The sequence below is a fragment of the Orycteropus afer genome, unplaced genomic scaffold, assembly GCF_000298275.1.
Source record: "Orycteropus afer afer isolate SDZICR_OR568_19922 unplaced genomic scaffold, OryAfe1.0 scaffold00006, whole genome shotgun sequence".
Classification (NCBI taxonomy): domain Eukaryota; kingdom Metazoa; phylum Chordata; class Mammalia; order Tubulidentata; family Orycteropodidae; genus Orycteropus; species Orycteropus afer.
The window spans coordinates 26,811,771-26,838,993 of record NW_006921593.1 but is presented as its reverse complement, the minus strand read 5'-3'; the positions used below and the strand labels follow the sequence as shown (position 1 = coordinate 26,838,993).

Sequence of the window (27,223 nt, the reverse complement as noted above, 5' to 3'; positions counted from 1 at the left end):
ATGAACAACAAGTTCGACGCGTGAGTAGCGCGTGGCCGTCTCCCTCCCCCGGGTCCCTTCCCCCAGCCGTTCCCCTGCGCCTGCCCCCGCCAACCGCGGCGCACACTGTGTCCCTCGGCCCTCCAGACTCGAGTTGTGGGCCGGCCGGGCCCAGGCGGCCAGCGGGGAGGAGGGGGCCGAGGGTGCAAGGTGCAGGGGTCCTGAGGACCCCAGGGCCGTCCGGGCTGAGGGCGAAGCGCGGCGGCCGGGAAAGGGTGGCCGTGCCGCCGGGGAGATTTTCGGACGCCCCGCCCCGCTGGGTGCCGGTTGCCAGCGGCGTGGAGGGTGGAGACCTCGGCGGTTTGGGTGTTTCCTCAGCCTTGCCTCCTAGCCTCTGAGTCCAGCTTTCTTCCCAGACTCTCTGTAGCTTGGGCTGTGGGCTGGTCACCTCTCCTTTGTGAGCCTCAGTTTTGTCATCTGCGAAATGGGGTCTTTGGCAGAGCAGTGAGGTAATGTGACTGTGGGATCAGCACAGTGGCTGCCCAGTTAGGGAATTCTTATCGTCTTCTGAGACTTCTGCCTCTTTCCTTTCGCCTGCCCCCCGCCTTCCCTTCTTCCAACACTCTTCCCAAGAGCTGGTCAGTTTCTTGCCCAACTGGTCTACTTGGTCATTGCTTTCTAACGCTTCTGCGGGTGCCCCCATTCCTAGTTCAAATATCGTGCAACTGGGAAGTGCAGGGAGGGACAGGGAGCTCTGGTAGCGTAGTGCCTAAGGCACTTGACTGCTAACCAGAAGGCTGGCCGTTCAAACCCACCAGCCGCTCCTCGGAAGGAAGATGGGGCAATCTACTTCCGTAGAGACACCTATTGCCTCGGAAACCCAAGAAGGTGTGGCTATGCATCCGATCCGACTCCACGGCAGTGAGTTTGGTTTTTGAGGGAGGGAAACGTAAAAAGTGCTTTTGCGCATTTCCCGGCAGCCATTGTATCTTTGTTGTTATGTGTCGTCGAGTCGGACCGACTCAGCGACCCCTCCTTGGGTTTCCGAGGCAGTATCACTACGGAAGTAGGATTGGCCAACCTTCCTTCCGAGGAGTGGCTGGTGGGTTTGAACCGCCAGCCTTCTGGTGAGCAGTCAAGTACCTTAGGCACTATGCTACCAGAGCTCCCTATCTTCCTAGGTAGATGATATTCTTACCTTCCTTCTGGTTGTGTTAGACATCTATAGTACATCTGCCTTCTCTAGATTTCCAATCCAGACCCACCAGCATTTTGATAGCGGGGAAGGTTACCCAGCCTCCAGCTGGCGGTTTTTGCCCAAACTCCTCAGTGGTTGGTTCCCCTCTGTCTCACTGGGGTGTGATAAGGACTGAATTACATTCAGCCAAGTTTAAACAGAGTTTGTGAATTGCCAACCATTGTTAGTTGCCTTGGGGTCAGCTCTAACTCTTGGTGACCTTGGGTGTGACCTTATGCGTTGGGTGATCCTGTACCAGCATCACAACCCTTGCTGGCTTTGAGCTCGTTGAGCCTCCATAGCAGTGGGTTTAGTTCAGAACTGCTGAGTAATGAGGTATAGTGCACATTGGACCTGCTAGGAGTTTAGGTGGTGACCTGCTTGGGGTTTTCCCCATATAGTGAGTACGGGGGTATAGATGCAGGGGTGCTGGGTCCCCTGGACTGTTTGCTAGTGGCTGAGAGGTCTGTACTACTTGAGAAAATTTGGCAGAACCCTTCCTCAGTCTGTTGCTGTTTAGCTAACCCCATGCCCAATCATAAGCCTAGCAATTCTGAGCTCCAGATCTAAGCTCAGTTGTGCTTTCTGCCTCCTCCTACCCCTACCTCAGCTGACTGGAGTAAATCAGAATTGCATCTTAAGGAGGCGCTTTGTGGATCTTCTGGTCCAGGCCTACCCAAATCACTTGAGGATATTCAGTCAACTAAGGAGAAGAATGGATCTCGTTGGATACTTTGCATATATTGATTTGATCCCTTTTAACTACCTTGTAAAGGGGATATTGTTAACTCCTTTAATAGACAAGGAAAATGAGGCTCTCTGAGGTTGAGTAATTTGCCCAGGACAACAGGAAGGGCCATATGGTGGGATTCAAACCTAGGTTTGTTGTTGAACCTTGGTTCGAGCACTTTGGGGACAACATAATTCACCAGAGTCATTTTTAAGTTCTAATCATTAACTTTTCCTTATACTGAGCCAGAAATTTTTAAATACCTGTTCCCTAGCTATGCAGAAAAAGAACCAGAGCTTTTTTTCCCTTTGAAATCCGCAATTCAGAACAGCACCATGCCCCAGTTTTGTTTCTCATGCCAAAATTCTGCAGTTTTTAGACCATCCTTACATCTTTTGGAGTCTTTTCTTCACCGCATCGCTCCTCAGAACATGTTCCGGTTTGCTGGAAGTCCGGTGCCTGGAGCTGAGTCCAGTAGTAGAATCTAACGGGCTCTGATCACTGTTGGATCATCTATGAATGTAACCTGAGGTCGTAATTGCTAGGGTTGTTTTGGTAGACCCATCAAGGTGTTAACTTCCTTTGCCTTTGATCCTATTAACACGTGAAGCCTTTAACCTGCTTTCCCTGGGACAGTTGTCCCAACTGCCATGAGTTTTGTACCCATCCTACATTATTCTGTTCGTTTTAGGCCCGTTCTCAACTATCATCTGAACCGCTCATTTAGCATTACCCATACATACTACCTTGGGTGGCTTTGATTTTAAAAACTTATCCATTAAACATGTGTTTGTTTTATGTCACTGTCTACTGCTGGAGATTGAAAGATGAATTAGATGGAGTTTCTACCCTCAAGGAATGGTCTAGTCATGGATGAGCAGAAACTGGGTGAGCTCACAAGGTGTCACGCAGTCTGGAACATCACAGAGATGATCACTGTGTCCAAGTTGAGGGAGCGCTGAGCTTTCCGTCTGGATTGCATCTTGGCTCCCATCCAGCGTTCACCTGGGATAGTAGCCCCTGGAAGAGAGAATGCGAATGGCTTGCCTAGAGTAGGCTCAGGGTGGGGGTTGGGGGGGATTGGTGAGCTCTGCCTTCAAGAAATAAAAGCACTACACAAACCTGAAGCCTCTTTAGGACTTCTGTTTACATCCCTGAGGGGAGGTGGGAGGTAAGTGCCCCCCCAAGGGAGCAGTGGCGTAATTCTTCATTATTTTTTGTCACACCTTTTCTGTTTCCTAAAAGCGATTAGCAGCGAAGCCAGTAACAAGAAATGAATTTAAGTGCTTTGCTTTGGGGCTAGGAAATGCTTGGGTTGCTGTGCCTCTCTTCAACCCAGATTTAAAGGGAGGGAACCCCGGAGTATATAGTGGGGTTGGGAGCTGAGGAGAGAGGAAAACAGTGTGCATCCCTGGGGGTGGCCCTAAAGAAGAGAGCTAAGCTGTAGAAAACCCCGTAGTGTGGTCTTGGTCAGGAGACAGCTGGCTGTTATGGAATAGGTGGGACACGGTCAAGCATTGATACGGGGCGCTTGAGAAGAGGGGAGGCTGAGTTAGAGGTGAGAGAATGTTTCCAAGAGGATGTCTGTCATGTGCCCCCCACCCCCACCCCACGTTTGAGTCCTGAAGGACAGGTTAGCTGGGAAAGAGGGCCTTTCTGAGGAGAGATCACATCGTGTGACAGGGAATTGCAAATAGGTTCACATGGCTGGAGTGAAAAGAGTCTGTTGGGACCAGGCAGAAGATGGCATTGGGACACGTGTAGGCTCAGTTGGGGCCAGACATCTCCAGGCCTTTGTCTCATGCTGAGGCATGAATGCAGGTATACCTCATCTCCTCAAGTAGGGTTCTTGGGGACAGGCACTCTGTCTCTTGGTTCTTCTTAGAAGCTGATACATGCAGTAGATGCTCTATAATGCTCGTGTTTAATCCTCGAGGCTTGTGGACTCCAGGCTTCTTTGCGAAAGGAAACCAGATCAAGTCAAGTTGTATTATAAGCACAGATCTGGTCTCACTGAGGGCCAGGGAAAGCTGCCCCAGGCAGAGGGACAAACGCCGTACCCCCTCTGATTTCCACTCACCGGCTCCTCTCTCCCTCCTGCGCTTTCTCTGCTTTTGCACATTGGCTTTATTCCCTCGTGGAGTTTCATGTCTGGATCCTCTGGCAGCCCCACCTCCTGAGTGTGTGACCATTCATCTCTTGGAAGAAAAGCTGAGGAGGAAACCTGCAAGGATTTTTGAAGGCCCTGCGGCATAGGTTAATGCCAGGCTGGTCAGGTGCCCTTCGTAGGCCTGTGTCTTGGTCAGGGTGGAAACGGGGAGAGTCATGGCACAGGGCACAACCACTCAGTATATTCAACAGTTAGGGCTGTGAAATGGGCAGGGCAGGCACTCCCAAACATGGCTACTTCATCTGCTCTAATGTGTATTCTGCCTTTTTCATACATTAAGCACTGGGAATTCATAGGCAAAAAAACAAAAGACTATAACACATTTCCATGTCTGTGTAGGGTAATATCATTTGAGTATAATTTGAGCACTTCCAGTATCTTTCTTGAGAATCGCCTAATCGTTTCACTGTACATGAGTCATTAGGGCCCACAAGGTGATTTCTGAGAAGAGCCATGGTGGGTTAATGGTCTAGCTCTACAGTAAATAGCATTCTTCTTGTCTTTGTGAACTTCCTTTTTGCTTATCTTTTTTTTTATTTTCAATCCAGTGAACTTCCGGTGTACTTGAATGCCTTGGTAATGTCACTCCTAAAAGGGTAGCGCACAAGATGCATTTGACTCTGTTGTTCTAAGACAAGAGAATATTTAGTCCTTCTTTCAGGCATTTTTCTTCCTTTTCATTCAGCATTGATTGAGCATCTTCTGTCTTCAGTGCTAGAGACCTAGATGAGTAAGACACTGCTTTAAGGAAACAACACACATGCCCCCTCGTTCAGTGGGAACAACAGGTGTGGAAGGAGCAGCACCTCAGGTTGACAGGGTGTGCAGAGTAACAGGGTGCTCTGGAGGAGGGAGAGGGTAAGGGGATGCCATTGGGAGGCAGGCAGGAGTTGGATTCTAGAGGATCTTACTTTCCTTGTACTCTATCCTGAAGGATTGTTGTTGTCGTTGTATGCTGTCGAGTCAGCCCAGACTCCCAGTGACCCCTCCTTGGGTTTCTGAGGCGATATCACTACGGAAGTAGATTGCCCAACCTTCCTTCCGAGGAGTTTGAACTGCCAGCCTTCTGGTTAGCAGTCGAGTGCCTTAGGCACTATGTTACCAGAGCTCCTATCCCGAAGGATAGGTGTCAAAGACTAAGGGGTCTTTGAGAGTTTCAGGCAGGTACATGGGCAGATTTACACTTAGAAAGATCATGATAGTGGCAGTGTGGTGGGTGACTATAGGGTGAAAGATTGGAGTGAGGGAGACCATTTAGGAGTTTATTGTAACAATTGAGATGACCAGAAAAGAGGGCCTGAATGAAGCAGTCTCAATGGAGAAGGGTGCATAGAGGAGCTGGTCAGAAGAAGTGGAAAAAGAGATGGGTATATTTTTTAAATTCACTTGAAATGCCAAAACTCACTCAAAACAAAACTCACTGCCATCGAGTCAATTCTGACTCAGTGACTCCCATTGGGTTTTCGAGGTGATAAATCTTCACAGAAGTGGATCGCCCAGTCTTCCTTCTGTGGAGTGGCTGACGGATTTGAACCACCAGCCTTCTGGTTAACAGTCAAATGCTTTAGGCACCATGCCGCCAGAACTCCTTTGAAATACCAAAGCAGTTATTTAATCCAGATGCTAGTCTCATTATTGACTCTTTGTTTTTGGCAAAGAAAACAATCCTTTAAATTGTTTGCCTCTTGTTTCCCTTTTGGCCTGTTAAAAAATGGCAGACAGTGCTTTGTGGAGGTGGCCAGTCAGCAGATTGGCCTTTTGTTTGTGTTGAACGTGTCTCTTACTTTTCTTTGTTCCCCTGACCTTACCTCATGTGCATCTCCTTTTGAGTGACTTCAGGTTGGTTACATGGTAGTTTGTGTGAGCTGGTGGCTCTGTTCAGTTAAGTGAGAATCAGCTTAGTCATAGGATGACATTGTTTTGCTTTCCCATTCAGCTTGAAAGATGATGACAGTGGGGACCATGACCAGAATGAAGAAAACAGCACACAGAAAGATGGTGAGAAGGAAAAAACGGAACGAGACAAGAGTCAGACCAGCAGCAAGAGGAAGGTGAGTCTGTACTGCATGGGGAGGTTGCCTCTGGCTTTGAGACACTTGGGTATCTTGGGGACTCTGTCTGTCTGGTAGATAGCAGATTGATAGGGCAGCAGCCTGTTTGGATCGTAGAATCATGGAGTTCATTTTGGGGTTTAGCACTTTCTCCTGCCACAGGGTCTTGAAGTGCTGTCTTCTTGCCCTCATTCTCCTAGTCTGAGGTTGGGGATCATAACAGTAGAAGTTAGTAAGGCTGGGTGTTGCCTCATAAGCGGCTGCTGAATATTTAAAATCCTGTGTGCCCCTTGCAATGGAAGGCTCTTTATTTTTTAGTTAATAGTAGTCTACACTGAAAGTGAGTTGAAGGAAAAAAAAAAAGCTCAGAGAATGGGAGGTAGTTGGATCCATTTTTTCCTTGAAATATCAGGGCAGTCATTCATTCTATAATATCGAGTTCTCTCTGAGTGCAAGCATTGTGCCAGGTACTAAGAGCACATAGAGGTAAGTAAGACTGCTCCAAGGAGCTTCCAGTCAGTGGTACCAATAATAACAGTGGCTGGCTTTTATTGAGCACTTCCTACATGCTAGGTGCTGTGCTAAGCATTGTACATGTATTAACCCACTTGATCTTCTCTGCAGCCCTGTGGAGTGGGCATTATTATTTTTCCCACTTTGCAGATTGAAAACTAAGGCGTGAACAGGTTAAACAGCTGGCCCAAGGTCACATGCCAGTACACGGTAGAATGTCATAGAAAAGGCAGTGCTTGGGCTGGGAGTACATTCAGATAAGATATACATATAAATGTCTATAACGGGTGGTAGAGAGTTACAGAAGCTGTAAGAACAAGGAATTTAGAATCAGTTGAGACTAAAGAAATTTCATGCAGCAGCATCTTGGGCTCATTGCAGGTAACTCAGGACATATCCTTTTTAATTGTGGAGGTGGTAAGGGATGACACTGTCCAGTGCATTTTAGTTTCAGAGCATGTGAAAATGCCTAGGATTAACTCTCCTTCTTCATTCCACAGGCTGTTGTCCCTGGACCAGCAGAGCATCCCCTGCAGTACAACTACACTTTCTGGTACTCCAGGAGAACCCCCGGCCGGCCCACTAGCTCACAGAGCTATGAGCAGAATATCAAACAGATTGGCACCTTTGCATCTGTGAGTACTGAGTAGTTTAATGTACTGAGCCTGGCTGGTACATTCATACCTATATTTATATCATTCTTGACCTTCTTGGTATCCTTGTTAACATTCTGGTTTCCATGATCAGCTGACCTGAGTTCTTGAGGCCAGATTTGTTCGTTCTTGGGTTTCTCATTAGCTACCCATAGGTAACCTACATGTTGTGTGTCTTCAGGTTAATGGCAAGTTCATAGCAACCCTATAGGACAGAGTAGAACTACTTCATAGGGTTTCCTAGCCTGAACTCTTTATGGGAGCAGATTACTAGGTCTTTTCTCTCATGGAGCCGCTGGTGGGTTTGAACCACCGAACTTTAGGTTAGTAGCCTAGAGCTTAACCACTGTGCCCCTAGGACTCTTCCAGGTAGTATACAGAAGTATCAGAAAATATGTGAATTATGGAATTGATGAAAAGAGAATAATACAAATATATAGGTATTTAAATAATACAAAACCCTCTGCCATCAAGTGATTCCAACCCATAGTGCCCCTAGAGGACTGAGTAGTACTGCCCCATAGGGTTTCCAAGATTGTCGATTTTATGAACTGCTGGCTGGTGGGTTTGAGCTACTGACATTTTGGTTAGCAGCCTAATGGTTAGTGCCACCAGAGCTCCTTAAAATACAGGTACTCTTTAGGAAGAGGAAGGCATAGAGAGGTGCAGAGGAGGTAAAGACAACAAAGATGAACCCTTTTGCATACCTAGTTTTATATTATCAGTGATGGCAAACATTGTTCTATGGGTGGATAGATGAGTGGACAGGCTGAATTATTAGGTATGTCTATGCAGGGGGGAGTGTGTCCATGGTCATGTCCAAGGTTGGCAGACAGTGTTTCTACAAACATATTTGTATGTTTTGTAAGAATTCCCAAGTATATAATAGAGCTGACAAAGGACAAAGTTGTAGTCATTTCTTAGCCACACCCAGCTACCCCAAGGGAGCGAGGAGTTGGACCTGTGGACTCAGGACCATGGGCACAGGGGACATCAAGCTCATTTGGCATAACATACTACACAAAAGCATTGTTCCACATCCTCCTTTGGCGAGTAGTGACCAATCTTTTAATCTTTTAATCTTAAAAGCTTACAGGCGACCGTCTCAATGCAATGATGTTCTCTTCTCGTCCAGAGCAAAGAAGAATGAGGAAAACCAACGATCTTAACCAAAAGATCTAAGCAACTGGTACACCATGCGATCCTCAGCCTATATGACTGTGAGAACAGGAGAACTAGATGGTGCCTGACTACCACTGTCAACCATTTGGAGGGGGATCTGTATGGGAGATCCCAGATAGAGAGGGAGAACAATGTGGAACAAAACTCAGAATCCTAAAAAAAAAAGAAAAAGGACCAGGTTTGCTGGTCTGATAGAGTCTGGTGGAACCTGAGACTATGGCCCCTAGCTGCCTTTCAGGTCTGGAGTTGAGCCCACTCCTGTGGCTTCCAGCCAAACAGAAGATAGGCATATGAGCTGAACATTTATATTAGGTAGATACACTCCTTGGAGAGAATAATCATGGGAGAATAGAAGGGCTGTGTCTGTACAGGAAGACAGCTTGGGGAGCAGAAGTGCATGGGAGGGAAGGACACAGGGAAGAGGTAACTATGGGGAGGAAGTAGGAGGGGATCTGTTGCATTGTGGGAAATTGTAGTCAATGTCATGAGACAAAGTGTATGTGAACTGCTGTATGGAAAGTGAATTTGCTCTGTAAACTTTCACCCAAATCATAATTTAAAAAAAAAAAAAAGTACTTTTTAAATATAGGTAGAGACTCTAGAAATGAATCACAAAGATTACACATAATTTTTTATGAGTCTGGATTGTTTTTGGTTTTGTTTTTTAAATAGATATTTAGTGAGTCCTTAATAAGCAAAGTACTGTGAGGGATACAGAATTTCATAGTATGTGGTGTCTACCCTCATGAAGCTTGACAGTAAAGTTGAGAGTGAAGTTCAAAAGTTGCTTCTGTATTTCAAAACCTCCCGTTAGACTTCTGATATGTTAGCAATTATGTGTAAAGTAGCACCTATTTCCTGAGTCCAGAAAGAAAATGAAATCTTTACTGACTGTTTTTGTGGGTGCATCAAGCTCCATCATGTCTCCCTTACAGGCGACTGGGTTAGTGTGCCTGAGAAGCTGTTGGCAGCTAAAACCAGTCTTAGTAAAAAAAAAAAAGAAAGAAACAAACGATTTTCATGTACTTTCCTTATGTTGTGCTTTTGATCTCTGGGCAGAATCAAATGCAGGATTTGTCCTTTTCTTGAAATAGTATACTGAGTTACTGTACTGTTTAAAATGCCAAAACTGGAGAATACTGTAACAGACAGTAAACGTTGCAGTAAGAAAAGAGAAGGCCCCAGTACTTCATATGTGTGCTTTCCTTCAATCATGAGCCAGATTGAAAATCCAGGTGGGCAGGCTGTGGAAGGCAGATTCCAGAGCCCAACTGCTCTCTCCCCTCCAGCAAGCCAAAATGTGCACCACGGGACTTCACGCCTCCTGCCCTGAGCCTCAGGCTGGGGCATAGGTTGCCTGCTAGACAAACTGTGGTTTTCAGTTTATTTTTAGCAGCTGTACATGTTTAACTGGTAATCAGATCATTTGATTAATGTGAGATCAACAACATTACTGTGCCAGAAGCAAAGATCTGGGTGCTTACGTTGGCTTGTACTGCCTTATCACCAGTTAAATGGAGGTTTTTTTTTTTAAAGTTTGAAATATTAAAAATAAACATATGCTAATGCGTATTTGAGTCAAAGAATATTTGTTAAAGGAGTTCAGGTTCTAAAATGAGTGAAGACAGAGGCTTCCCTTCAGCAGGGAAATAAGACATGCCTGGGAATTTCTGATTCCTGGTTGACTGCAAAGGAGCTCTGGTGGTGCAGTGGTTAGGACATTCAGCTCTTAACCAAAAGATCAGAGGTTTGAACCCACCAGCCACTGTGGGACAAAGATAAGGCAATCTGCTTTTATGAAGATGACAGCCTTGGAAACTCTATAGGACAGTTATACTCTGTCCCATAGGGTTGCTATGAGTTGGAACCCAGGTGGCGGTGGCAGTGGGTGGTGGTGGGTGGGTTGGTAGTGAGAAGTGTGTAGGAAGGCATGGCTAGCACACTGAGGGTAGAGGAAAAAGGGAATTAATTCCAACTTGGGGAATGCCCTTTTGAAGGAAGTAGGTTTAGGGTTGAATTTAAAGAATTTGAACAGGTGGTGAGAAGAGAAAGGAATCCTTGGCAAAGAGACCGATAGAATTAAACTTCTGAAAGTACCTGTATCTTCTTGACATCCCTGAATCTGTGGCAGAAGTTTTGATCATGGCTGTTTGGGAGCCTGGATGTTGCCAGTCTCATGGCAGCCATTACTTTAAAGACCAGTGGTCAGAGAAGAAGCTGAACTGGGGAGTGAGTTTCCATTAAGGATTCTGTTCAGTTGTTCTGGGGTAATTAAGGATATTTCTGGCATTTTTCTTTCCCTGTTTGAAAAACACCTTATCTGAATTTCCCCGGCGAGAAGTGTGTGTGTCGAATGCGTGGACCAGCAGTGGCATCTTGGGTTAGTGTTGCGTCACTATTCATTGGCTCGGTGGCAGTGTTTGGTATATGCTGTTAGGTTAGCCCTGCTGGCGCAGTGGTGAAAGCACTCTGCTGCTAACCATAAGTCGGTAGTTGTCTCCTGCCCGCCTCTCCACAGGACAAAGATGTAGTAGTCTGCTTTCATAGAGATTTACAGCCCTGAGACCCTCTGGGGCGGCTCTGCTCTGCCCTAGGGGGTCACTCAGTCAGAATCGATTCCATGGCGGTGGCTTGGGCTTGGTTTGGTGGTTAGGTTGGTAGCCCTCGTGCACAAAATTTTACTGTACATGAAAGTAATTCATGTCATTAGGAAATGGCTACCAGTGTTCACTTCCTCACAGAAAAATAATTACATTGTAAAGCCTTTGATCAAATCTAATGTAGTATTTTCCAGTGGTCCTTTATCTTAGTGTTTGACAACATTTAAAAGTTCTTGAAGTCAAGGTGACTATAAGGGGGTAGAAAGAACCCTGGTGGCGCAGTGGTTCAATGTTCAACTGTAAACTGAAAGGTCATTGGTTCAAACCCACCAGTCACTCCATGGGAGAAAGATGTGGTAGTTCACTTCTGTAAAGATTATGCCTTAGAAATCCTCTAGGGCAGTTCTACTCTGTCCTCTAGGGGCGCTGTGAGTCAGAATCAACATGACGGCAGTCGCCTGGGTTGGGTTCTGGCTCAGGGGGCAGGTAGTGTGTGGAAATGGAAAGAACCTGGACAGGAGTGATGAGGCCTGTTCATTCTGGTGCTGGATCTGGGCTGGGGCCCATTGCTCTGAAACTGTTTTGGCTGCATTAGTGATCACACATGAAGTAGCATCTCTGTGTGTGAAGTTCATCTACAGAAGAAGGAGGCACTTGAGAAGATTCCTTCTCTCCTCAGCGTCCTGAGTCTGTGACCATCTCTTAGTCCTTTCTGTTTACGTTCCCAGCAGCCATGTCACGCTGGCTCTGGGTTCCTCGCATCTTTTATTCTTAGGTTTCTGTTGGGATGTTCACAAACCAAAAGGAAAGGGGGGAAGCTTTCAGAGTTCATGTTTCTCAAGCTGCTCACCTCGTTCCTCTGGTGGCTGGGATATAAGATGTGGCAAGAAGATTGTGTAGTCAGCTGTAGGTGTGGAGCCAAAACCTTTAATAAAGCCGTTCTTGGGGTTCTAGGGGTTGGGGTGTCTGTACCTTCTTCCCACTACCCACCCTCTGGTTCCTAAGTTAACGTGAGCTGCAGTTTCTAGCACGTCCATTGTGTTTCTTTCCACTGGGTGAGCATGGGGACGGTGTCGTATGTTGTTCATTGGAGATGTGTGACCAGTCACTGTTCTACATCACTATGTGCAATTCCGTGTGACAGCTGCCAAGCTGAGAGTACTGCATTGAAGTTCTAGGAGTGGGGTTCATGCCTGGCTTCTTTTTAATGTATTTGAAATTTCCCCTGTTCCTGGTCTGTGACGCACCTGAAGGAACAGCCATTTCACGGGGTGTCCTCCCTTGGTATGACATCAGTACGTGGGAGCTGAGTCTCCGCCTGTGGTAACTGTCTTCAGCAACATCATCATGGTGTCTCTGTGTGTTCACCTAGCGCCTGTTTCTCCTCCGGCTGGTGCAGGTTTCCCTTTTCCTCTCATACTTACGAGGTGCTCTCTGAGTTATGAGGGAAGAGGGCCGTGATTTCTGATCAAGACACTAATGAGACAATCAGAGGAGCAGGGTGAGTATAAGTAAGCGTTGCATATGGTAGAAAACGTGAAGTCTCATTTTCCAATAGGATCGTGAAGAAGGGGCAAGAACAAACAGTTGTTGTAGCAAAGGAGGGCCTTTACCATAAGTCCTTGTGATTTGCGGCTGTCTTGGCCTTAGCAGAGCATCATGGTGCAGTGTGGTGCATGGTTCAGTCTGTCCTTTGTTCTCAGTATCTGAACAGAGGTAAACGTATTTCATTCTCGCTAATTTTGTATTTGCCAGCAGGACAGTTTTTGATCAAGAAGTGATTTGGTTCTAAAAGGTTCAGGCTCATAGTCCGTGCCCCTTACTGTGCCTCAGGACTGAAGGGTTTCCACTGTGCAGACAGGGTCCCCCTCCAGCCTCCGCTGGTTCCCCAGCAGCTTCAGTGGGAAGGTGTGTATCAGCGGGCTTCACCAGCGAGGACTCTTGGCCAGAGGTGGCCTTTCTCACCTCAGAGTTCTTTCTTGTGTTGCCAGTGTTACGTTTTTCCTTGATCACTGTGGGATCTTCTTTCCTCAAACATCCCTCCTTCCTCCATGAACCTCCATGTGAAAGGTAGCCTCTCAAAAGCACACCCTGTGGTGGAGCGCCTTCCATGTTATGGCCTCATTAATAAATCTCCTCGGCTGCATGCAGTAAGAAAGAAAAGATGCATCTTTACTTCTCTGGGGTCCTCTCTTCACAGGTGGAGCAGTTCTGGAGATTTTACAGCCACATGGTACGTCCCGGGGACCTGACAGGCCACAGTGACTTCCATCTCTTCAAAGAAGGAATTAAGCCCATGTGGGAGGTGAGCAGTGAGAGCCTTGAATTGCTTGTCTGGGCAGGGGTTTGGTCATGTTTTGTCTTGTGTTGTGTTTGCCTTATCGAGGTTAAAAGTACTTTTAAGCCTTTGCTCAAAATCTGGTCACTCGTGGATGTATCCTGGAAGCCAGTGCCTGCAGGAAGCAGCCCCATCGCTGGTTTGTCCAGGCTGGTGCTGGCTGGTGTTTGAGGATTGTTTTGTCACTAATGTGGTGGTATAACAATAGTGAAGGGTGTTATTTTAAAAAATTAACGCTTTTTGCAATGGAACTGTTTGTGTGTGTGTATAAAATTATAGTATGTAAAAATAGTTTTATATACTGTAATTGGGTCAAAAATAAGCTTGCAGGCATTGAGGATGAGAAAGACATAGAGAGTTACATGGGCAGTATAGACAACAAATATGAACCCTTTTGCATATACAGTACTGAGTTGTCAGTGAAAGCAAACATGGGTATATGGATGGATAGATGGGTGAACAAGCTAAACAATTAGGTATGTCTAAATGGGGAGTGTATCCAAGATCATATATAGGGTTGGCAGACAATGGGCCTATAAGTTGATGTGAATGATCAGAATTCCCAGGTGTATAGTAGAGCTGTCAAGGGGCAAGGTTATGGTCATTGCTTGATCACAGCCAACTACCCAGAGGGACCGAGTAGTTGATCCTGCGGGCTTGGGACCATAGTCGCAGGGGACATCAAGCTCAATTGGCATAACATACTATACAAAACATTGTTCCACCTCCTACTTTGGCGAGTAGCGACTGGGACCTTAAAAGCTAGGAAGCTGCCATCTGGATGCAACAATGGGTCTCTCCTCATCAAGAAGAAAGAAGAAAACCAAAATTAATGGAAACAATCAGCCCTAGCGACTGGTACACCATCCGATCTGCAACCTATACAACTATGAGACCAGAAGAACTAGATGGTGCCCAGCTACCACTGCCATCCACTTGGAAGGGATGTAGGAGATCCTGCATAAAGAGGGAGAACAATGTGGAACAAAACTCAAAATCATTTGGAGGCAAAAAAAAAAAAAAAGAAGGTGGGGACCAGGTTTGCTGGTCCAATGGAGCCTGGTGTAACCACTGAGACTATGGCCCCTAGCTGCCCTTCAGGTCTGGAATTGAACCCACAACTGTGGTTTCCAGCCAAACAAAGTACAGGCACGTGAGTTAAACATTTACCTCAAGTAGACACACGCCCTGGAGAGAACAATCATGGGAGAAGGAAGGGCTGCTTATGCACAGGGAGATAGCTCAGGGTGCAGAAGAGTATGAAGGGATGGACACTGGGAGGAGGTAACTATGGGGAGGAAGTGGGAGGGGAGCTGTTGCATTGTAAATTTTGGTCAATGACATGAGACAAAGTATATGTGAACTGCTGTATGAAAAGTGAATTTACTCTGTAAATCTTCACCCAAATCCAAATAAAATTTAAAAAATAAATAAATAAATAAGCTTGCAGGCAGTACCTGAAGACCCAGAGCAAGTGTTAGTGCTCTGAGTCATTGTCTTCTAACCTGATGCCAGGCCATTTTCAAGGAGACAGAGCTGATCACCCCCCTCCCCAACCCCACAGTTATCAGTCCTACCTGGCTTCCCTTGCTCACCTGATCTGGAACCTCACCTACCTTCAGAGTCTCATCCCCCATCATCTCCCCATCTTCTCTGTGTGCAGCCGGGCCTCTGGGTGGCATCAGCCTGTCTCGGGTCGGCACGTGTGCAGACGTGTTCTTCCCACACCTGCAGAGCCCGTCACCAGTTGCCCTTAAGGCCTGACTGCAGTGTTCCCTCCTCTGGAGAGTGTCCCGACCATCCTTTATTCTTCAGCCACACCTTGCAGATCAGCACAGCCACACCTGGCGCCCTGCATTACTCTGGCGGTTTTCCCCTCTGTCTCCTCTGCTAGACTGGATCTGGGGAGTGATAGTGGTTTCATGTCTGTGCCCTTGTTATAAGGCCATGCTGTACTAGTAGACATTTAGCAAATAAATGAGTGAATGATCTGTGCTTGGAATCTGACATCATTTTGTTTTGATTCCTAGAGTAGTTCTGGGGGAGAGAGGATTGTTCATGGAGCATCTGGTTAGCCTTTTTGGGGGACTGATTTGTACCAAGGATCTTTGTTTTTTCTTCCCGTTTCTTCTCTCACTACACCTACCTGCTCTGCACCATTTTTCCTGTAATGTTGACTAGTTGGAAAGTGATGAGACTTAGTGTTTAAGTGATTCTTGGCAGTAAAAATAACTGCCACAGGTGCAAAAGAAGGAGCCCTGGTGGTACATTGGTTAGCTTGGCTGCTAACCATAAGGTCAGTGGTTTGAACCCACCAGTGGGAGAAAGATGTGGCAGTCTGCTTCTATAGGGATTACAGCCTTTGATTGGGTTGCAGTGGTTTTGGATAACCTCAGAAGAAGCACTGTGAGGCCATGCTTCCAGTTCAATGCTTTCTCTTTTTGTTCAGGATGATGCAAATAAAAATGGTGGCAAGTGGATTATTCGGCTGCGGAAGGGCTTGGCATCCCGTTGCTGGGAGAATCTCATCCTGGCCATGTTGGGGGAACAGTTCATGGTTGGGGAGGAGATCTGTGGGGCTGTGGTCTCTGTCCGGTTTCAGGTAAGCCGCACCAGGCCCCGTCTCGCTGCTTATGTTACCTGTTCTTCTTGCCACCTCCAGTCTGCTTTGACTCCTCTGTTCCTCCTGCAGGAGGATATCATTTCCATATGGAATAAGACTGCCAGCGACCAAGCCACCACAGCCCGGATCCGGGATACACTCCGGCGAGTGCTTAACCTACCTCCCAATACCATTATGGAGTACAAGACCCACACCGACAGCATCAAGTACGTGTGGGGGGGGCTGGGGGAGGGTGTCCCTGAGCTCAGCACAAGCAGGTCCGTAGTTGGGTCCACAGGAGTTTGGTCGTACAGGAGACTGACTGGTGAGAAGGGACAGACCACTTCCCCTCTAGGGCTTCCAGCCGCTTGGAGCAGTTCTTTGTTAGTGAGGCTCCCTGCTCAGTGCCACAGGGCTCCAGCCGGGAGGGCCCTTCAGCAGACACCCAGCTGCACTGCCCTGCTCGCTCTGTTCGTACAGGCTATGTCGTCTTTCATTCACTGACCACCGTCTTAAAATGAAAGACAAGCACTCTTCTTTTTCTTGCTGTTTTTTTAAGAAGATTTCACTGAACTACCAAGTCCTCTCCCCTGCCCTTCCACTTCCCTGCTTTTGCATGTCTTTGTAACCTGCTAGCTTCAGTCTGTTCTCTTTGTCCTGTGACATTGACTTCTTTGAGGAATGGCAACTCCATTTCCTCTTGTGCAGAGCTGAAATTGTAGAGGCAGCAGAGTAGTGCGTTTGGGGGGTAAAATTGAATGGGGACACGAATGGCAAAGGAGAACTGGCTCAGCCAGCTGTCTAGGACCCAGGGGAGGAGACTCGCCAGAAAAGCTGGCTCCTCCTAAGAGTGAGTGGCAGCAGTAAGTTGAGGGGATTCTGGCCAGCAGTTGTGGGGATGACTGGTGGCTTTCTCAGCACTGGAGGGCAAGCTTACAAGCTGGGAGTCAGGGCTGGTTCCCTCCTTGGACCCTGAAAACAATATGTGCCTTTGGCAATCTCTTGGCCTCTCTGCTTCAGTGTCCCCATCTGTAAAATGGGGGCCAGTAATACTGTCCCTGATAGGGCTGCCATGAGGCCCGTTTACCTTGCTAGTGGACTGATGTTCCTCAGGTGGAGAACGCACTTGCAGGGCCCGATATTATTATTATCGTCCTCATCCTCATTAGTAGTGACATCATCACGACGTTATGAAAGACGAGTGCTGAGCCTAATGATTGGGTTCCACAGGAGCCAGGTGCTGGGAGTCTATTTTCCCATGCACTCTCAGAGAATGTGGGTGGAGCTGGCTTAACCAGCTGAGTGCCAGCTGCCAGCTGGGCACCCTGCCACCAGCACTGTTCTATAATCAGTGGTTGGACGGGACTCATCTCAGCCACCAGCTGTTACTAGCTAGCCATGGTCCGGTTGCTTGCTTTAGTCCTGTGTTAGCACTGGTTTCCTCTAGACAGGTTTTCTTACTCTGTTTCCACCCTCCAGCCAAGCTCAGTCCAGGCTGGGCTTTTTCTAGGATTCTTGTTTTTGAGGTTCCCAAATGCCACCCTTCCCCAAAGCAAGGCTTTCAACTGGCCAGGAAAGGAAAAGCGGTCTTGTTCATCACCTTACCTTCTCTGTTCTCCCTTCCTCATACCCTGAGGCAGTTCTTCCTGAGCTTTGTGGAAACGGGTTCTAGTCTGTACAGAGTTCTAGGAAAACCAGTGGACGTTGGGCCTCAGTCTGCTAGCTGACTGGCCTCCTGCCCTGGCTTTAGCAGAGGTCTGTGTCTGCAATGCCAGCCCTGCCCCTGCAGGGACCAGGAAGCCTCCTGGGGACCCAGATGCTACTTTCTCTTGCATCTCCCTCTTTCCTCTCCCAATGTGCCAACTTTTTGCACTTCCACTAGAATGCCAGGCAGGCTGGGCCCCCAAAGGCTACTTTTTCAAAACCTCTGGAAGACGCGGGTGAATGTGCCGTGACCCTGTCCCTTTCTGGATGGCACCATCACTGAAGCTGGCCCCACCGGAGTCTCTTGTTTTGTTGGCGTGCTACCTGGAAGATCCTTCTGTCCTGGACGAGAGGACTTGGACGAGCATTTGATGTTTTCAGAACAGGCTGACACCAGCAGCTACGCCAGCTGCTGAGATCGTTCAATAAACGGTGCTAAACTAGCTTGTCTCCTGCTCTTGCTCTTTGTGGCGCAGCCAAGAAGTGGCCTTTCAGATGATTGTCACCATATAAAGGGATGGCACAGGCTTCTCTGTGCAGGGCCAGCCAGGGAGTCCAGTCTCATTTCCATAAGCCCATTGTGTAGTGCCACATAGTGTGTAGTCTGAGAGCTCCTGAGGTCTGACATAATGCGGGGACTTCCAACTCAAAACAAGACCCCATTTTCTGGTCCTTGAACTTTCCCTCCCGTTCAGTCACGCTCATGACCAGAACAGAGTGGTTTCTGACAGAGGACTCAGCTGAGAAGTCGGGTCGAGTTAGACGGGGGCTCCTTGCCTTTGCTTTGCTGCCTTTCCCCTCTGCCTTTACTTCAAGGAAACCTCTTGCTTGGGAGTGAAGCCCTGCTTCTGCCTGCACGTGGCTGTGTGTCTGCAGCTGCCTTGCTTTGTGCTCTCAGGGTTTCTCCCTGGGGCCCGAGCTGCCTGGGCCGCCAGCTTGTCACCACTTTCTCCACTGCTTTTCCTCCAGAGCCAGGCTATCTTCCTCTTGTGCTCGCCCTGCTCCCCAGATCTCAGACACACCCTGTCCCGTCCCCAGCCCCCCTGCTGCCGTGCATCAGGGTCCAGGAAGGGATCTGCATCCCGGGCGAGTTGGCTCCTGGCATATCTGACCAGAACACTTAACTGACCTCTCGTGTGCTCTGTGGCTTTGGCTTCTGTGTGCTATAGCTTGGCCTGTAGGCCCTTCCCCTGCATGTAGAGTTGTAGCACCTCATGTTCCTTTAGGTTTTCTGAGGAGCCACCACCAAAAACAAGAAGAAGGATTTTTACAGACACTGGGTCAGGTTCCTGGTAGCATCGGTGGAAGTGGCTGTGGCTTCATGTTGAGTTTCCTAAAGTGGCTGTTCGGTTGGGGCAGCGACATCTGTGCTTGTACTGTCCTGACTTTCCACCGGGCTCCACACAGCCTGGGGTCCCAAGGAACACATCTTGGGACTGATGTCACATTCTAGGGGTGTTGGTGTCATTGCTCCTTTGTTCATTGCATACCCAAAATGGGTCGAAGTACTTAGAAGATGGGGGTTGGCTGGAATATGGAAAGACCCTTTTTCTGTGTGTTTAGCTTTGTCAAAGAGCTGCCGTCCCCTGGCCCGCTCCCTCTTGCCTTCCATAGCTGTGTGACGTGGAGTGACCTCAGTCTCTGCTGTATTGCAGCTAGTCCTGGAAATGAGCTTGATGTCACCTTCCAGAGTCCGCGTTGATCAGAAAACGCCAAACTGACCTGCCACCTCTGATCCTTGCCACCTGTGCGCAGCTTAGCTGGGTGCTGTGTCTGTTCCTTGTGGCCCTTCCACAGGTGTGGCTTTGTTTGAGCCAAGGAGCAGCAGCTACTGGGACTTGAGAATTCCAAAGTAAATGAAGAAGGAGCTGGCAGTACATGGCTCTCCCCCAGGGACTAGCAGTCAGGGCTGTGGGAGTGGTCAGGAACGTTTTTAGGAGTGGCTTAGACTTTTCAGTCCAGTAGTTTTGCCTCCACTTTTTTTTTTAATCCTGTTTCCAGTGTCCTCTTGCACTTGGCTTTTCCAGCCTCCCCCGATTGCACTGCGCTGGCCTGCTCCTGCGGTGCTCCTCAGAGAGCTGAGAGGGGTGTGCCGCTCCACCAGCCGCTGATGACCACCCCCTCCTGATCTGAGCTTTGCTGCCTGCTGGTCTCTGCCCTTGTTCGTTGCTAACTGTCCCCCCTCCAAAGGGAATAGGGCCCCTTAAGAAATGGGACCCTGGTGAGTGTTAGCTCAGGTGCATGACGCCTTTTCGGAGGCTGAGGCTTCATGGAGTTTTCCTAGGTAGGTCCTTGCAAGCACCAAGTGACCCCCATCTCCTCTGGTCTGAGGAACCACATTACCCAGCCAGACTTATAGCCCAGAGTTGTAGGACCCCCAGGGTAGAACGGCCCAGAGCCAGTCAGATAGCTGCATCTTGTGAGGAGGTTCCTTTCAGGGACAGGACAGTCCCAGTGAGTCCCTGTGTACATCTGGCTTGGAACAGAAAAGAAACAGATGGGACCACAGTGGGGGCCCCAGTTGAGGGCGACAGACCACCTGCCCTGCAGAGGAAGGTGAGGGTAGTAGTTTCTTCTGAGTTTCTTCTGGAGGAGAAACATCTGGAGTGGTGGGGACCCTTCAGCACATCCGGATTCCATTGTACAGCCGGCACTTGCACCCGGTCCCTTCTGGCTCAGCCCCTGCTGAGCACTTGCTTTTCTGCCGCAGACACACTGAATCCGAATCTGCGTTCTCACAAGACCCCAGAGGACTCTCATGGGTCTCGTGGGAACGCAGGTTTCTGATTCAGTGTGTCTGGGTGGAGAGGCACATTCTCAGCAGGAGGTCGAACCAGAATGAACTGATTTAAAGCCCTGGTTTAAGCATTGAACTCCGTAGGCAAGGAGCAGCCCACCACTTCTGCCATGGCTAAACCCAGCCTTGTGGCACTGGGTCACAACAGCGTGGTTGCTGGTCTGGCTTTTTGCATTACGAAGTGCGCCTCCATGCTGCTGTTCAGAAAGAGAGAGCCCATTCCCCGCCATCCCTAGGGGCTGGCTGAGAGCCAGGCTGAGAGCCAGGCTCAGGGAGGGGCACGAGGGGGGTACAGATGCATCCAGAAAGGAGATCTCGGGACCAGAATGATCTTTAAAGTTACTTGTCATTTGAATCTGTTCAAAACAGGCTATGTGCAACTCAGGGTAATTGTTATCTTTTTTTTTCCCCCCAAGAAACTCTAGTCCCATAACACTTTAAGCATTTAAGTTGTTCTTTCTTTACATTTGAAAGAAGGATGTTTTAATATTACCTACTATGCTTAGGATGCCAGGTAGAAGATAAAATGCTCACACGTAGCTTTGCTTCATGCAGTGGGTTTGTCTCTGTTGCCAAGCTGTTGACATCTGACTAAGGGTAATTATACCAAAGACTGTGACCAACAGCTTTAATTCCACCAAACACATGAGGGGAAATTCACCCAGATTCTTCATGTTGAGGCTTAGCATACGAAGACAATGCTTGTGAAGAAAACCGGGCAGGCCCTTTAACAATGGAATGGAATGGACTAGAGGGGAGGTTGGAAGATCCAATTTCGGCAGGTCCTTGGCCCAGAGAACTGCTCGTTTGGGCTAGCGTAGGTGTGGGCGTTTCTGGAAAATGGATAAATGAGACAAAAGTTCAACAGAGCTGTGTAATCTCTTGTTGACGCCTGAATTGTTTGAAATAGACCTGAGCTCTCACTGTTAGAAAGAGGCCTTGCTCAAGCATCAGACCTTGCTCTGCCCTGGTCTTCAACCATGAACTCACCAAATGCATCACGTCACCATCTCCAGAAGGGGCCGAGGGACACACCTTGCTGGGGAAACAGTTTGTAGGTTAGCAGGCTGGCATCCTTACATTTTTCTTTCATTCAGTTAGCATGTGTTGGTAGCTTTGGTGACGCACTGAAGAAACTACACATCGCCCTCTCATTCTTAAGAGATGGATCATTAACTGGGAAATGCTGCTGCCCAAAGGAGGGAAATGCAGATGAACTGGGTGGTGACACTGGGCCAGATCTCCGTACCTACCCCACCCTGTTGAGAGAGAAGCTCTCTGTGGAAGGCCTGGGAATGACATCCATTTTTGTGGCCGTGACACTGAACCTGTAGTGAGTGTTAGGGTATGGTCTTCATGCTGTCCCTTTACATCAAGAGTGGAATCCTAGGCAGTGAGAAAGTAGATTTAAAAGCACCAAATGATCCATTTCATATATAATTTCCAGGGAACTTACCAGACATTCTGTCCCTAATGGGGCTGACGAGAGGTTGGGGCAAAATGGTGGGCAGTTAGCTCCTCAGAAAATGGGAGGTCGGTTGGAGCCTCTGGAGGTTTAGGGGATCCCATTTCACCAAGGACCTGTTGTAGGCAGAGCATCCCGAGAGACTTCACCCCTGTCCACGTGGCTTATCTCTCTAACCCTGATTTCTAAGAGCTTGACATACTGAACTAATCAGCATGAAAGTTGCAATGAGCCTTACTCCCTGGAAAACTGGAACTACTGTCACTATACCACCTAAACGTTGAGATACAGTTGTTGAGTATTTTGAGAGTCTGTGGAACCTGGTAGAGACTTGGGGTCTGAGTTTAGAAGAGGTAGGTGGGGAATATGAAAACAGAGAAAATAGAGTGATTTCCTTATTGCCCTTGAGGCCTCATGAGGCTGTTGAGTACGGCCTTCACCCTCGGAGAGACCTGGTCTTCCCGGACCCAAGGCAGGATGGCTGTGGCACCCTCTACTGCAGTAAACTGGAGGTGTTCCCAAAGCTTCATGGCAAATCCTCAGGGCGTAGGGAGGGCCACCTGCCCCTGGGAGCCGCTGGCTCCCCTGCTAGCTGGAGGACAGTCTAGCCAGCCTTAACTGCCATGCTGCAGGGACCCATGGGCTCCACCTGACCTGGAGGAATCGGAATGGGGTTGGGGTATCATGTCACTCTCCTTGTTGAAAGCTTTTGATCTGAATGTGCTGTTGTGTTTTTGTCTCTGGTCTGCCAGGGCCTGGGAGGAGTTTCATGGCCTGGTGAGCAGCAGCGGCCGCTGATCGGACGCTCCCCCTCTGTCTCTCACACTCAGGGTAGGGCCTTGTCTATCTTCTCTTAACCCTGTGACATGTTTGTCAACCATAGGAAACCCCCCCCCCCCAGTGGGTACCCCTCTCCTGTTTACCCCAGCCAGACCTTGGCCAACACCGAGCCCATTCCAGTCTCAGGGAAGAACCTGAGTCCAGAACTGCTGGACTCTGCCTCACGGGTCAGCTCACCATGAGCCCCACACGGCTCCTGCAGCCTCACTGGGCCTGTTTTCATCTTGGAAAACGAGGCCACAGGGACTAGAAAATCTCTCAGACCACTTTTGAGGCCAGCCTCTAACGATTAGATGTGGGCACAGAGCTTTGCCTGCACTCTGGCGTGGCCATTTTAGGCCATCCAGCGCTGTCTGGTGACTGTAGGCCACTCCACAGGCCCTGCTTCAAGTGAGGGGAGAGTCTGTCTCTTGTCTGCTGGTGGTGTTGGTCAGGTCGAGGAAATAGTGCTGTAACTTGGGGTTTCAGCTCTGAAAGTGACCTGGGGGGGATTTCAGGGCTGCGCAAGAGACTCGGCTCCAGGCCTTACTGCAGCTGGACCATTGTGAGTCCTGGGAAGGAGAGGCACGGTGAGCTGGAACCCAGCTCAGCCAGAGCGTTCATTAGGAGGGTTTTTGTACTTTGAGGTGACCCCGAGTCTGTGTCTGTGTAGCGGAGGGCATTGGCTGAGTTTATTCTGAATGAGACAAATAGATGAGGGAGTACCATCCCACCTTCATCCCTGAGAAGCTTCTGGGATTGGGACAGAATTGCAGCTCAGGTAGCTGCTTCCGAGTCCCCGTTTCGTAGGATGAAATGAGGCTCCATCAAGAACAGAGGCGGGCCCACAGAGAGAGGGTGGGCCTCAGTGCTCTGTGGAGCCGACGTGATCTTAGATGCACATCCCTGAGTGCCTGCACACGTGGGTGCCACCTGTGGGGGCAGAGGGGGCAGCTGAAGGGAGCACCTCACCTTGGGCTCTGCTGCTCGAAGCCCAGCCATGGACGTCGGAGGGCGCGAGGGTCCACACAGGGCTTTGTGATTCATCTGTTGGCGGAGGCCACTCAGTGCAGGGTGTGTCCTGAAGAGATGCTGCAGCCGTCTCAAACCCCGACCCTTCCCCCTGCTCACCCCACACCCAGGCAGATCATGGTCTCTGAAGAAGTTTGGTAGAAAAACTCTTATTTAGACAATTCTAGAACCACAGATACTTTTTCTCCATTTATTTGGTATTTTATGTCCTTCCATAGGATGGCTGCTAATTTAGGACTGTTTCGTTTGGTCTTCGTTACAAATAAGTATTGTCCTTGAACCAGGGCTTCAGGAGAAGGCCCTGTTTGCTGCTGGCCGGGGATTTTGGTTCCTTTCGGGTTTGGGCCAGCATGTGGACAGCAGTGATTTTTTTTGGTTTGAAAGTGGGGTTGGCAGCACTCAGTTGGAGATTAGAGGTTGGAATGTGCTCCTCTGTCCCTAGGAAGGGGAACCCTGGTAGTGCAATGGTTAAAGCCCTTGGCTGCAAACCCACCAGATGCTCCACAGGAGAAAGCCATCTGCTTCCATAAAGATGGCAGCCTTGGAAACCCTATGGGGCAGTTCTACTCTGCCCTTTAGGAGCACTGTGATTTCCTGGAATCGACTCAACAGCAGTGGGTTTGGTTTTTGCTTGGGTCCCTAGGAAGGCTTTGCAGTTTTATTTGCCATGCAGGGCGAGGCGAGGAAGCCAGAGCTGGCCCGGGGGTGGACAGCTAGCAGCAAGAGAGGGCTCCTCTGAAGCCCCTGGCATGCTTAAGCGTGTAGGCCCGTGGGTGAGTGCCCCTCAGAGCGGACACTCGGGGTTCTACTTCGGGTGACTCCCAGCTTTTCCTTGACCTGGGGTCACTTGGAGGCCCCAGCACTGTCGAGGGTAGCTCAGAACAAGGGTGGAGGGCATCCTTCTGAGTGACCAGCTGCCTTTGTCGCCCACTTCAGAGGTTAACCTCTGCCTTGTTTCCAGAGCTTGAACCTGTCACTGATTTCTCTAGAAGAAATGGTCTTGAGACAGCAGAGCACAAACCTGCTTCAGAGGATTTGAGATCCCCGGGAATGGGACCCTGGAAATGGCCTGGATGGGGCCTGTCTGGCATTTCTTAGGCCCCTGTCTTCAGGACAAAAGGAACACGGCGTCCTTTGGGCCTTCAGGCCGTGTGTCCTGCTCGGTGCCCCGCACACAGCCCATCCCCGCGCTGCACGGGGGCTGGAGGCTAGCTGTCGGGAACTCACCTGGATTTCCTGAGGGTGTGTTTGCTTTGAAAGCATGAGATCCCATCTGCAAACAACTGGAATGGTCTGTGACCGCTGGTACCTATCTCTACGCCTCCCCGCCTGTGCACTGCAGGCTGGGGCCAGGGCCCGGGCGCGGTGCCCCGCTGGCTGCAGGTGAACAGATTCTTCAGACTCAGCTTGGTGCTGGTGAACTGTCCTCAGCCCCCTTTCTGTGGAAAGGCTGACCAGAGCCCAAGGGGCCGTGCCTCCAGCCTGCAGCGGCCTGTTCTTGTCGTGCCCCTCAAATTGTGACAAACGCAGCAGAGTCTCCTCTTCCACTTTGCAAACAGGCCTTGGAACAACTGGACTTGTTAGGTTTTCTGACCTTCAAGTTGTTTGGTGCCATCGAGTTCGTTCTGGCTCGTAGCGACCCCATGTACAACAGAACAAAACGCTGCCCTGTCCTACACCATCGTCACAGTGGTTGCTGTGTGTAAGCCCATGGTTGCAGCCACCGGGTCAGCCCATCTCGTTGTGGGTCTTCCTCTTCTTCGTTGACCCTCGACTTAACCAAGCATGGTGTCCTTCTCCAGGAAATGGTCCCTCCCAAAAACGTGTCCAAGTACGTGAGATCTATGGTAATAGAAAAAATTGGAACAAACCTGAGCATCTGCCCGTCACAGAGAAGGGTTGATTTGTGGCCCACCCCCAGCACAGGACAGAGATTCTTCCAGAAGATAAGATGAGTTGCTCCTGGTGACGACTTGCCCCCTAAATTCCCTTCTTTCTATCGCTGAGCAGCTCCCCCTCCCCTGTGCTCCAGGAGCGAGCCCTCCTCCCTCATCAGGAGAAGCTCTGACTCCACCTGCCCTGCACTTCCTGGTCATTCTCAGCCGGGTACTGTGCAGCGCTGGAGGGGGGCCAAACACAGGTCCAGCCCCTTGTCATCGCTTTCTTTGTTATTAGAGGAACACAGGGTCAAGCGCCTTCTGGGATGCAGGCTCGGTAGAGCAGCACCAGGTCCCTGAGGGTCTAGCAGTTCCACACACGTACACATATCACCTCTGCTTGATGTGATAGGCTCCTTCTTGTCCTCCTCGTGGCTGCTAGAACGGGCGGCCCCTCCGAGGGACCTCCTTTAGAAGGGGTTGTTTATAGCATTGGCCTGAAAAAAAAAAAAAAACACCCATTAAGTGCCCTCTGCTCTGCCTTCCACTCCTCTGATAGGATCAGTAGGAAGTACTCAGTAACTGTAGACACCTGAGCCGTGGCTGGGGTGCAGAGCACGTGCCCTGTTACAGGCTTTTTGGATAAGTGTTACCTCCCCAAGTCTGAGTTCACCTTGCACTGCGTCCATGCCTTGCAGGGGGCTCACCCCTGTCCAGGCAGGGAGTCTGCTAGCCAGGATGCTGGGCCAGGCACCGTCTTTCAGTGTTCAATTCCTCAGGGCCACTTGCCCTATTCCCAGTTAGAGCAATTTTAGGACAGGTCACTTAAAGCCAGAATTTCTAAAATGTCCTTTTAAAATTGAACTGAACTAATGACTCCAGAGTCTGGGTTAATAGAATTTTGGGACCTTTCAGGCCAGTGTAAGTCTTCAGCACTTGGCGAGTATGGCAGACCTGGGCATCTTAGCACCCGTCCAGCCCTGGGATTCGAGGTTCCCATGGGATGTGAACTAAGAGGTCACTGGGTTGGTTTTTTTTTTTGCCTGTTGGCGACCTCATGTGTCCGAGGACTGTGCTCCACGGGATTTTGTTCTTTCCATTGCATTTATTTTGTTGCTGAGAATACACACAGCTCAACATACACCAGCCCATCAGTTTGTCATGTACAGTTCAGTGACCTCGGTTCCGTGGTGCAGCCACTCACCCTCCCCTTCTGAGTTGTTCCTCCCTCGTGAACGTAAATTCAGTGGAGCCTGGTGTTCTGTCTGCTCCCAGGTTGCTCTTGTCCTTTGGATCCACATACATAGTTCTTAGAGGGCAGAGCACGGTGCTCCAAGCAGACACGTGTCACTAGGGAAGCTAGACTATTGCTTGGTTTTCGGAGGGCTTCAAGGGGTATTTTTGGCTTAAGGTTAAAAATTCTCTCTCAAGGCAGTAGCTTTGGGAGTTTATCCAGCTTTAATGGCTCCAGAAG

General features: G+C 49.2%; 1 protein-coding gene across 1 annotated transcript; it reads left to right on the top strand.

The window, feature by feature from the left end:
- On the top strand, positions 1-22,819 carry EIF4E2 (eukaryotic translation initiation factor 4E family member 2). Its single transcript, XM_007941817.1, has 7 exons — positions 1-20; positions 6,053-6,167; positions 7,181-7,315; positions 13,316-13,420; positions 15,903-16,055; positions 16,146-16,282; positions 22,774-22,819. Exons 1-7 carry the CDS (start codon positions 1-3, stop codon positions 22,817-22,819), a joined length of 711 nt encoding a protein of 236 aa, XP_007940008.1.
- The last annotated feature ends 4,404 nt before the right edge of the window (positions 22,820-27,223 follow it).

What these genes read in the sequence shown, in the direction of transcription:
- EIF4E2 (XM_007941817.1), top strand. Translation starts at nt 1, where the DNA reads ATGAACAACAAGTTCGACGC. An exon ending in AGATTGGCACCTTTGCATCT is followed by an intron (nt 7,316 to 13,315) that starts GTGAGTACTGAG and finishes CTCTCTTCACAG; the next exon opens with GTGGAGCAGTTCTGGAGATT. An exon ending in ACCCACACCGACAGCATCAA is followed by an intron (nt 16,283 to 22,773) that starts GTACGTGTGGGG and finishes CTGGTCTGCCAG; the next exon opens with GGCCTGGGAGGAGTTTCATG.